General features: G+C 46.1%; 1 protein-coding gene across 10 annotated transcripts in view; it reads right to left on the bottom strand.

Moving 5' to 3' along the window:
• The window catches only part of LRRC74A (leucine rich repeat containing 74A), a 43,690-nt gene that overhangs the window by 15,857 nt on the left and 15,532 nt on the right, over positions 1-12,301 (bottom strand). For 7 of the 10 annotated variants that reach the window (XM_017880594.1, XM_017880590.1, XM_017880591.1 and 4 more), the window contains exons 6-9: positions 9,977-10,026; positions 9,555-9,636; positions 2,563-2,648; positions 1,592-1,786 (exon numbers count right to left, since the gene is read on the bottom strand). In XM_017880594.1, coding sequence (XP_017736083.1) covers positions 1,592-1,786; positions 2,563-2,648; positions 9,555-9,636; positions 9,977-10,026 — 413 coding nt within the window. The remainder of the gene's footprint in view (positions 1-1,591; positions 1,787-2,562; positions 2,649-9,554; positions 9,637-9,976; positions 10,027-12,301) is intronic. The other 3 variants (XM_017880598.1, XM_017880599.1, XM_017880592.1) reach the window with 2 other exon arrangements.

Raw genomic sequence — 12,301 nt, 5'->3', positions numbered from 1 at the left:
GTATTCATTAATTCATTCATTTGATGAATATTCACTGGGCTTCTACTATGTGCCCAACACTATGCTAGGTATGAGGGACTAGGTATAAGGAGTTTAATGATGGGAAAACCAGTCTTTGATCTTTTTTTTTGAGACGGAGTCTCGCTCTGTCACCCAGGCTGGAGTGCAGTGGCATGGTCTCGGCTTACAGCAACCTCCGTCTCCTGGGTTCAGTGATTCTCCTGCCTCAGCCTCCCAAGTAGCTGGGATTACAAGCATGCACAACCACGCCTGGCTAATTTTGTATTTTTTTTTTTTTTTTTTTTGAGACAGAGTCTCGCTTTGTCACCCAGGCTGGAGTGCAGTGGCCGGATCTCAACTCACTGCAAGCTCCACCTCCCGGGTTCACGCCATTCTCCTGCCTCAGCCTCCCGAATAGCTAGGACTACAGGTGTCCGCCACCTCGCCTGACTAGTTTTTTGTATTTTTTAGTAGAGACGGGGTTTCACCGTGTTAGCCAGGATGGTCTTGATCTCCTGACCTCGTGATCCGCCCGTCTCGGCCTCCCAAAGTGCTGGGATTACAGGCTTGAGCCACCGTGCCCGGCCTTTTATTTTTATTAGAGACAGGTTTCACCATGTTGGCCACACTGGTCTTGAACTCCTGACCTCAAGTGATCCACCCACTTCGGCCTCCCAAAGGGCTGGGATTACAGGCGTGAGCCACTGTACCTGGCCCAAACACAGTCTTCGTTCTGATGAAGCTTTCACATTCGAGGGGATGACAGGTGAGCAAAGAGCCCTTATGTGCATGGAATTAGAAAGGGCAGCAAGTTCTATGGGAAGTAGGGAGCAGGGCTCTCGGAGCAGGTCCCCTAGACGGAGGATCCCAGCAGCAAGCAAGTGGAGGGGGAGCGGCCAAGCCTCTGTGGTAGGAGGAAAGGAGCGGAGAGAAGACCAGGGGGTCTTGGGTGCAGAGCAAGGGAGAGCACCGGGTGGACTGAGGCTAGAGGGGCACTTGGGGCTCAGCGAACGGGATCTGAGCAACAGGAAGCCATGTGGGGGTGTAAGCTGAAAGACAGGAGACTGAGGGGCTGGAGGAAGGGGAATGGACGTCAGGTTTGTATTCAAAAAGCACATTCTGAGGGCTAGGCACAGTGGCTCATGCCTGTAATCCCAGCACTTTAGGAGACTGAGGTGGGAGGATGGTTTGAACCTGGGAGGCGGAGGTTGCGGTGAGCCGAGTTTGCACCACTGCACTCTAACCTGGGGGACAGAGCCAGACCCTGTCTCAAAAGAAGAAAAAAAAATCACACTCTGGTGGCAATGTGGAGAAGATCCTGAAGGAGACCCAGATGGGAGGAAGGAAGCCCTGTTAGTAAGATCTGTAGTGCACCAGGGAGCACTGAGGGTGACACTGGCTTTATAGTAGAGAATGGTCACTGCATTTACAGCCAAGAGGTGGTAAAAAAAAAAAAAAATACATGCATATATGAAGTACAGATGTTTCCAATTATTCTCTCCAGTATTATGCAGCCCCCAACTCACCCCAACACACACACACACACACACACACACACACACAAAATAGCACCTTTCCAGCTAAAGACTACCTTCAGAACTCTGAGGCTTTCATTGGATTCCAGTCCTTTGCTGATTTTGGAGGCCCCTTCATTGCCAATGTCATTGCTGCCGACATCCAGGTAGACCAGGCAGCTGTTGAGTCGGAGGACCTCCCCTAGGGCCACAGCCCCCTCATTCCCAAGGCCATTCATGGAGAGATCCAGCTTTGTCAGGGTTACATTACCCTCCAGGAAGAGGGGAGAACAGCACCAGCATCAAGGTTGCGCGTGACTCATCCAACCACAAGGGCCCTGACTTCCACCCGCTGTTGGCATCCAGACTGGGCACTCAGTGGTCCCCAGGACTGATGGATTTGCCAGATCATTCAGAGCTCCCAGCTGGGCTCAGTCTCAAGTGCTCATGAGACTCCCTCCCTTTGGCTTCTGGTCATTCCCTACCCACTAATTAAACTGCCCTCTTGAAGTGTATCCAAAGATGCCACTCTGGCCTCAGCAGATATGATTTATACTAAAGAATAATGTACAGGCCAGGCGCGGTGGCTCACACCTGTAATCCCAGCACTTTGGGAGGCGGGCGGATCACAAGGTCAGGAGTTCGAGATCGGCCTGGCCAATATGGTGAAACCATGTTTCTACTAAAAATACAAAAATTAGCTGGGCATGGTGGCGGACACCTGTAGTCTCAGCTACTCAGGGGGCTGAGGCAGGAGAATCGCTTGAACCCGGGAGGTGGTGGTTGCAGTGAGCGGAGAATGCACCACTGCACTCCAGGCTGGGCCACACAGTGAGACTCCATCTCAAAAAAAAAAAAAGAATAACGTGCATCCAGGAATTGTGGGAGGGAGACATTGGTCTTGAAAAGTATCTGATGAGAGCTCAGTATACCCTCATTGATGGTGACCATTGATGGGGACCATGAGGAAGAGGCTTAGGATGGCCAAATGGGAGGCCCTGGCTGTCTTCAACTGGACCCCACCCACCCCTCCTGGAGAGTGCCTTACCCGGAGACCGTTGCACAAGGCCACAGCTCCCCTTGTGTGGAAGTTATTCCAGCTCAGATCCAGTGACGTGAGCCCCACATTGATGGCTGAAACAGGGAGGGAACTGGCTTAGCATCTCCCACAGCCCAGAAAACCCATTCTCAGAGTTAACAGATGCCCATGACATTGGGGATAAAGACCACTCAGAGGTCATGCAAAGTAAAATTCTCAGATAATAATTTTTTTAGTTATTCATTTAAACACAAAATTGTAAGATGATCCCCAAAGCTGGCAAAGATGTGGTGAAATAATCCTCCTTACACAGTTTAGGTGGGAAGGAAATTGGTATAGTCTATTTGGCAGATATTATCTGATCACAGATATTTTCCCATTAAAATATGCATACTCTATCACTCACCTCTGAGACTCTATCTAAGACGACAGCACAGAATATGGGAAGAGCAAGGTGCTTGTAGATGTTTACCATGGCATCATTTATAAAAGTAAAAATTAGCCGGGCACAGTGGCTCACGCCTGTAATCCCAGCACTTTGGGAGGCCAAGGTGGGCAGATCACGAGGTCAAGAGATCGAGACCATCCTGGCCAACATGGTGAAATTGCGTCTTTACTAAAAATACTAAAATTAGCTGGGTGTGGTGGCATGTGCCTTTAGTCCCAGCTACTTGAGAGGCCGAGGCAGGAGAATCGCTTGAACCTGGGAGGCAGAGGTTGCAGTGAGCCGAGATCGTGCCACTGTATTCCAGCCTGGCAATGGAGCGAGACTCTGTCTCAAAAAAAAAAAAAAAGAAAAGAAAAGTAAGAATTATTTGGCCGGGCATGGTAGCTCACCTGTAATCTCAGCACTTTGGGAGGCCAAGGCAGGTGGATCACCAGAGGTCAGGAGTTTGAGACCAGCCTGGCCAACATGGTGAAACCCTGTCTCTGTCTCTACTAAAAATACAAAAATTCACTGGGCATGGTGGCTCACACATGTAGTCCCAGCTACTCAGGAGGCTGAGGCAGGAGAATTGATTGAACCTGGGAGGCGGAGGTTGCAGTGAGCCAAGATGGCGCCATTGCACTCCAGCCTGGGTGACGGAGCAAGACTGCATCTCAAAAATAAATAAATAAATAAAAGCAAGAATTATTTATCTGGTGGAATTTTATGAATTAAAATAGAAGCAGCTGGAAAACATCTTCAGGGGCTGTATTTACACAGGAAGGCTGTGATGGACCTGGCATATTACGTCACGTGATGTCTTTATCATGGCAGGCCATGGCTGCAGTGGTGACTCTAGAATTTCTCTCCAGGAGAGGCTCAGGGGCACAATGAGTTGGAAGTGGGGAGGCATCAGGCTTGGTGAGAAGCTGGGTTTGCACAGAAATCATACTTTTGTTCTGACCTGAAGATGATTTTGCTTACATGTTCCACAGGGTTGGAACATCCTATTTAAACACACTATTATTGTTGTTTTTATTTGGGTAGGACAGTTATGCCAAGGAGGCCATTGATGGAAAGGCTAAAGTCCTCTTGAACCATTACTGAATGGGAGGAACTGCCTTTAGGCCTCTGGCCCAGGAATAATGTCTTATTTCTTTTCTTTTGCTCTTTCTTTTTTTTTTTTTTTTTGAGACAGAGTTTTGCTCTTGTTGCCAGGCTGGAGTGCAATGGCACAATCTCGGCTCACTGCAACCTCCACCTCCTGGGTTCAAGTGATTCTCCTGCTTCAGCCTCCCGGGTAGCTGGGATTATAGGTGCCTGCCACCACGCCCAGCTAATTTTTTGTATTTTTAGTAGAGACAGGGTTTCATCATGTTGGCCAGGCTGGTCTGGAACTCCTCACCCCAGGTGATCCACCCACCTCGGCCTCCCAAAGTGCTGAGATTATAGGCATGAGCCACTGCAGCTGGCCTATTTCTTATTTTTTATGAACAGTGCACTATGTTCTGATCATGCTTCTCTTTGTGTCAACCCTCAGTGTGAATTTTTAGTAAAAAGTACACAACACCTTATATAATTTTGGGAACAAACTTTCTCCTGTCTTCATTACCACCTCTCCTTTCTCCCTCACTCTCTTCTTACCCTTATTTCCTCTTCTCTCCAGTTCCCTCATTTAAGCCACACCTTACACACCCGCATCACTCAAATGGCCACACACGTTAGATTGTAATTCTGATCTCACCACTTACTACATGTGTGATTTCAGGCAGGTTACTTATCCTTCCTTTACACTTGTTTCCTTATCTGTACAATGGATAAATCAACCTATATAGAGTTTTATGAGGATCGATGTAAAATGCCCAACATGATGCCTGTCACATAGCAATCACTTCAAATAATAAGTGTTTTTTTTTTTTTAATTTTTTGTTTTTTATTTTTTTTATTTTTGAGACGGAATTTCGCTGTTGTTGCCCAGGCTGGAGTGCAATGGCGCGATCTCTGCTCACCGCAACCTCCGCCTCCCAGGTTCAAGCTACTCACCCTCTCGAGTAGCTGGAATTATACACCCAAGTCCACGTCCAGCTAATTTTTTTGTATTTTTAGTAGAGACAGGATTTCACCATATTGGCCAGGCTGGTCTTGAACTCCTGACCTCAGGTGGTCCACCCGCCTCAGTCTCCGAAAGTGTTGGGATTACAGGCATGAGCTACCGCACCCAGCAATAGTAAATGTTTTTAAAAGCTGCATTTGCAGTACGATTATAACCATTTTAAAAGAGGGCACAGGCCGGGCACAGTGGCTCACGTCTGTAATCCCAGCACTTTGAGAGGCCAAGGAGGGTGGATCACTTGAGGCCAGGAGTTGGAGACCAGCCTGGCCAACATGGTGAAAACCCATCTCTACCAAAAATACAAAATAATTAGCTGGGCGTGATGGCTTGGGTGTATAATCCCAGCTACTCAGGAGGTTGAGGGATGAGAATTGCTTGAACCCGGGAGGCAGAGGCTGCAGTGAGCCAAGATCGTGCCACTGCATTCCACCCAGCCTGGGCGACAGAGTGAGACTCCGTGTCAAAAACAAAAAAGAGAGCACAGTCTGTCTCACGTTAAATTTATGACCTCAGCTTTCAGACAGAGACTCAAACTGCCCCACATGGAAAGGTGCTTCCATTACATGTTGCTCCTCCCTCCTACACGGTATTTTATACCTCCTGCCCTCGCATCAACCCTAGTGATGTGAACTGAACTTTCAGCTGAAGATCTTGCCTCCTACTTCACTGAGAAAATAGCAGCAATGACAGGCTTCAAATGCCACCATGAAATCTATCCACTTACCTGCACCTGCACCATCCTTTCCTCGTCTGTTTTTCCATGAATGAACTGTCCCTCCTGCTCTCTCAGGCTGGCGAGCTCTGCACTTCTGTTCTGGACTCCATTGCCTGCAGCCTTCTCATGGACTTTGCTCCTGTAATTACCTCCTTCTTCTTCTGTAACATCAGTTTTTTCTTTCTTCCTCTCAGCATTTTCCATCCTTAAGAACCCTCCTTGGACTCTATGTCTCCCTTGGCTCCTGCCCCCTCTTTCTGTTCCAACTTTCCCAGCAGAACTTCTGCAGTTGCCTATAGTGTTCTTTTTGCTTTGCATCCTATTTTCTATTTTTAGAGGACAGGGTCTCACTCTGTTGCTCAGGCTGGAGTACAGTGGCATGATCACAGCTCACTATAACCTCTAACTCCTGGGCTCAAGCAATTCTCCCACCTCAGCCTCCCAAGTAGCTGGGACTATAGGCATGTGCCACCATGCCCAGCTAATTTTTGATTTTTTTTTTTTTTAGATGAAGTCTCACTCTGTCACCCAGGCTTCAGCAGGATCTCGTCTCACTGCAACCTCTGCCTCAAGGCCAGGCTGGTCTTGAACTCCTGACCTCAGGTGATCCACCTGCCTCAGCCTCCCAAACTGCTGGGATTACAGGTGTGAGACACTGTGCCCGGCCTAATTTTTGAATTTTTTGTAGTGAGAGGGTCTCACTATGTTGCCCAAGCTGGTATTGAGCTCCTGGCTTCCCATCTTAGCCTCCCAAAGCACTGGGATTACAGGCATGAGCCACTGTGCCAGGCCTCCATTTTCAACTCAACCTCCTCCAGTTGGGTTTCCATACTCACCCACTCCGCTAAAACAGCACTTCCTCTTTTTTTTTAATTTTAAGTTCAGGGGTACATGTGCAGGTTTGTTATATAGGTAAACTTGTGTCACAGGGTTTGTTGCACAGATTATTTCATCACCCAAGTATTAAGCCTAGTACTCATTATTTTTCCCGTTCCTCTCCCTCCTCCCTCCCTCCACCCTCAGTTAGTCCCCAGTGTCTGTTCCCCTCTCTGTGTTCGTGTGTTCTCATCATTTAGCTCCCACTTATAATTGAGAACAGGTGGTATTTGGTTTTCTGTTCCTACATTAGTTTGCTAAGGATAATGGCCTCCAGCTCCATCCCTGTTCCTGCCAAGAACATGATTTCACTGTTTTTTTTTTTTTTTTTTTTGTAACTGCATTGTATTCCATGGTGTATATGCACCACATTTTTTTTTTTTTAAATCCAGTCTACCACTGATGGGCATTTAGGTTGATTCCATGTCTTTGTTACTGTGAATAGTTAAAATAGTACTTTCAAAGCCACTAACTCTCCATGCTGCCAAGTGGCATGGTCACTATTTTATCCTTGTCTTATTTGACCTCTCAACAGCATTTGATGCAACTGCCGGCCTTCTTCCTGAACTGCTCCCTTCCTTGGCTCCTGCCATCTCACTTTTCTGGTATCCCTCCTATTTGACTGACCACTCCTCAGACTCCTCTTCCTCCTCTGTGAAACCTAAAAATGTTGGAGTGACCCAAAGGTCAGTTCGATGGCCACCTACTCAACTCTCTGTCTACACTCCCTGCCTAGATGACCTCATCTTGCCTCATGGTTTTAAATACATCTATATACCTATGACCCACAAATGTGTATCTTCAGCCCTGATCTCTTCACCAAGCTCTAAACTCATACAGCGAACCATCTACCTGACTTCTCTATGTAGGTGTCAAATGGCCACTGCAAACATCACGTAGCCAAAATGGAAAATGGGGCTCCTATCTCCTGTCCCTCCTGTCTCTGTTACTCCCTGAGTTGTCTCCATCCATGTAAACAACACCGTCATCCAACCAATAGCTGAAGCAAAATGACCATGAGTCTATCTCTCTCTCTTTCCCCCATTCTTCACATCAGCAAGTCCTTTTGGCTTTACCCCCAAAATATATTCTGAATTCATTCACTCTTCTCTATCCCCACCTCCTCCCTGAGCTCAAGCTCTTTTCCTGTCTTGCTTAGACTCCTGTGACAACTTCCTTTTTTCTACTCATTTGCCTGGGGATGACTATTTAGGTTGTTACTATTTTTTTTTCTCTTTTATGACGATGCTGTAATAACCTCCTCACACATTTCTCTGTGTATGTGTGACAGCTTCTCTGAGACAATTCCCCTTGATGGGAGGGAATTTCTGCATCAGAGAATAGACACATTTTCAAATTTACCCAGGATTGTCAAGTTGTTCTCAAAAGTGCCCGGCAGCTTAGAAGTATTCTTATTTTGCTCGGTTGTCCGCAGCCTTTGACATTCACTGGCTTTCAACTTTCACAGCTTTAATAGATGACAAGGAGAACCTTTCATTTCTCTAATTAGTAAAGAGATTTGGGCACTCGACTTTCAAGGCATTTGCCTTGACCATTGCTCTATTGAGGCTATTTACCATTGTCTAATTGAGCTAAGGATCTTTTATCAACATTCTGAATACTAATTTTTGTACTCTACAAATGCTGCAAATGTCTACCCCCTGTCTGTTGCTTGTCTTTTGTTTTGTTTTGAGACGGAGTCTCCTTCTGTTGCCCAGGCTGGAGTACAGTGGCACGATCTCGACTCACTGCAACCTCCACCTGTTGGGTTCAGGCAATTCTCCTACCTCGCCTCCCGAGTAGCTGGGACTACAGGCGCACACCACCACATTTGGCTAATTTTGTGTTTTTAGTAGAGATAGGGTTTCACCATGTTGGCCGGGATGGTCTTGATATCTTGACCTTGTGATCCACCCACCTTGGCCTCCCAAAGTGCTGGGATTACAGGCATGAGCCACCACGTCCGGCCTGTTGCTTGTCTTTTAAGGTTGTTCATGGTTATGTGTCTTTTTATGATATGCATGTTTCAAATGTATTGTTGTCAAATATGGGAATTTTTAAAACTTTTAGATTCAGGTGTACATGTGCTGGTTTGTTATATAGGTAAATTGCATGTCTCAGGGGTTTGGTGTACTGATCATTTCATCACCCAGGTAATAAGCATAGTACCCAAAAGATACTTTTCAATTGCTTTTGGACCGTTTACGCTTACTGGGCCTTACTTAACAGTCATTAGCCTTCCTGAGATCAGCCAGTTGTTAGTTGTTTCTATGTTCTTCTAATCGTTGTAAAGTTTTGCTTCCCATGTTCAGGTGTTTGCTGCTGCTGCTTCTTCCCCTCCCCTTCCTGTCCCCTCCCCTCCCCTCTCCCTCTCCCACTTCCTCTCCCTCTCCCTCTCCCTCTTCCTCTCCTTCTCCTTCTCCAACTCCCTCTCCCTCTCCTTCTTTTGAGACAGGGTGTCTGTTGCCAAGGCTGGAGTGGAGTGGCATGATTATAGCTCACTGCAGCCTCGACTTTCTAGGTTCAAAGGATCCTCCCACCTCAGCCTTCCAGGTAGCTGGGACTACAGGTGTGCACCACCATACCTGGCTAATTTTTTGATATTTTAAAGAGACAGGGGTCTCCCTATGTTGCCCAGGCTGGTCTTGAACTCCTGGGCTCAAGCAATCCTTCTGCCTCAGGCTCCCAAAGTTCTGGGATTACAGGCATAAGCCACTGCACCGAGCCAATTCTGAATATATTTTGGGCATGGTTTACATCACTTTTATAATCACAACATTTAAAAATAATGTTAAAAAGGGAGATTCAGCTCTGCCAAGTAATCCTCCCCATCCCTCCCCTTTGCTGTCCCTTCCTCCAGGGAGACTCACCCAGCATCTGGCCCAGTTGCTCCCCTCCTATATCAGAGAATTGGTTGTGACTGAGATCCAGCTTCTTAATTCGGTAATTGGTCTACAGAAACAAACAGGGGAAAGAGAAAGATTTTTTGTCTTCTGATTGCAAATATCTTACTTATCTCAGGGCAGTGTGATGGCAGGGCTCTCATGTACCAAAACTTAGGTGAAGACGTTATCTTAGGCATTTTTTGTTGGACTGTACTGGGAGAACTTAGTGCCATATAAACAGCTCTACCATTTGCTGCGGCTTTTGCTGGGGTTGGCAGGGTCTAAACACTCCCCAGTCCCTAACATGTGAAAGTAGCCTCAGGTCACTGTGCCCATAGCAGCCCCAGGTTGCCCAGATCTCCCAGGGACATCACCCACGTGGCTTGGCTGCACTCCCTGCCTCTTACCGACAGGGCTTGGCAGAGCGGTGCTGCGGATTCTTCCTTGAAGTCATTTCCTGTAGTGAGGGTGGTGTGTCAGCGATGCACTGCTAGTTCACCATGGCCTCTCCCACCCCCTGCCCCTCCCAGTCCATTTCCCTTCAGAACAATCAGACAGAGAAACTTTGGGAGGCGGAGGTGGGAGGATCGCTTGAGCCCAGGAGTTTGAGACCAGCCTGGGCAACATAGTGAGTCCTTGTCTCTACAAAGAATTTTTTAAAAAATTAGCCAGGCATGGTGGCATGAACCTGTGGTCCCAGATACTTTGGAGGCAGAGGTGGGAGGATCACTTGAACCTAGGAGGTCGAGGCTGCAGTGAGCTATGTCGGTGCCACTGCACTCCAGCCTGAGGGACAGACCAAGATCCTGTCTGGAAAAAAAAAAAAAAAAAAGGAAAGGAGCCTGGGCATGGTGGCTCATGCCTCTAATCCCAGAACGTTTACAGGCCAAGGTGGGTGGATCACCTGAGGTCAGGAGTTCGAGACCAGTCTGGCCAACATGGAAAACCCTGTCTCTACTAAGAATACAAAAAATTAGGCAAGATGGTGCATGCCTGTGGTCTCAGCTACTCAGGAGACTGAGGCATGAGAAATGCTTGAACCTGGGAGGTGGAAATTGCAGTGAGCTGAGATCACACCACTGCACTCTAGCCTGGGTGACAGAGCAAGACTTCATCTCAAAAATAAAATAAAATAATAAAATCAAGTAAGAAAGGAAAGGAAAGGAAGAGAAGGGAAGGGAGGGGAGGGGAGGGGAGGGGAGAGGAGGGAAGGGGACTTAAAGCAAGTATTATGTGGACAAAAGAGAACAAGGCAACTGTTTACTGTCTCCTTTAACATTGCCTTTTCTCTCTGCCATGAAATTCCAGGAGTTGGTAGCATACCCTGTGCATTCATTAGCAACATCAACCCCCAGTCTAGTGCCTAGAGTCTGTAACATCCTAAAAATGCTCATCTAAGTTCAAGCAGCAGGACTGGGACACTTGTGAGTGAGACACTTGCCATGGGTGCAAAATTTAAGGGGTGCCTAAAAATTCAGTGATCAAGAAGAAGAATATCCTAATACACTAAAAAAATCAAAATTAGTCCAAAATCATCTATATATAACAAGTGTTTTTTTATTTTAATTTTTAAATTTTTATTTATTTATTTTTTATAGAGTCTCGCTCTGTCACCCAGGCTGAAGTGCAGTGGCATGATCTTGGCTCACTGTAACCTCCATCTCCTGGGTTCAAGCAATTCTCCTGCCTCAGCCTCCTGAGTAGCTGGGATTACAGGTGTGTGACACCACGCCCGGCTAATTTTTGTATTTTTAGTAGAGACATGGTTTCATCATGTTGGTCAGGCTGGTCTCAAACTCCTGACCTCGTGATCTGTCCACCTCAGCCTCCTAAAGTGCTGGGCTTCATGCCCGGTGTGTTTATAATTTTAAATAGAGACAGAATCCGACACTGCACACACGTGACTAGACCTTATTCACCTCAGTCCATTCTATACCTGTTGGATGCTGTTTTTATTTAATGTCTTGATATTTTGCTCATCATGATATTTTGGCACTCCTTACGTTTGTGACCAACGCAAGTGGCTCACTCACTCTACCCGAGTTGTGGCCCTGCTAAGCAATGTAAGACACTGGTGATTTCTGGGAAGTACACGACATAGAGCCTTATTCCCAAATTTCCTCCTTTGAACCCTCAATAAGCTTTGTATCTTTACCATCTACATAGTGCTTGGCACATAACAGGTCCTTAATAAAGTGAGTGAACGAATGAATGAATGAATGCATTCACTGGAACACAAATACTTGTTTGGCTGTGTCTGTTAACGGTCCAATAAAGTGAGATAATAAGCTAGTCAATGCATAAAACTAGGTGATTAGTTATTCAAATTCTTGTGTTTAAATCAGTGGTTACAGATAGTACAGAGCTGGTTGTAAAAGAATTATTTGTGAAATTTGAAAAAACACAGATTCCAAGATTTCTCCTGCTAAAGATTCTGATTTCACCAGACTGGGATAGGACTGGGCAATTTGTATTTTTATAAAGAGCTTTCTGTACTCTGTTAACACATTATGTTAGGGGTCTTAGCCAATGCAACCAGAAAAATAATTAGGAGATATAAATATTGGAAAAGAAAAAAATATCATTATTTGCAGATATAGTCACCTATCTAAATAATTCTGTAAAATTAACTAACAAAATGTTAGAACTCATAAGATAATTTAATAAAGTGACTGGATATGGAATCAATGTATAAAAATTAATAGCTTTCAGACACACCAGTAATGACCAAT

The sequence above is a fragment of the Rhinopithecus bieti genome, unplaced genomic scaffold (assembly GCF_001698545.2).
Source record: "Rhinopithecus bieti isolate Rb0 unplaced genomic scaffold, ASM169854v2 scaffold_11380, whole genome shotgun sequence".
Lineage (NCBI taxonomy): Eukaryota > Metazoa > Chordata > Mammalia > Primates > Cercopithecidae > Rhinopithecus > Rhinopithecus bieti.
Note: the sequence above shows the minus strand (reverse complement) of the source record. Positions and strands in the feature narration are given on the sequence as shown.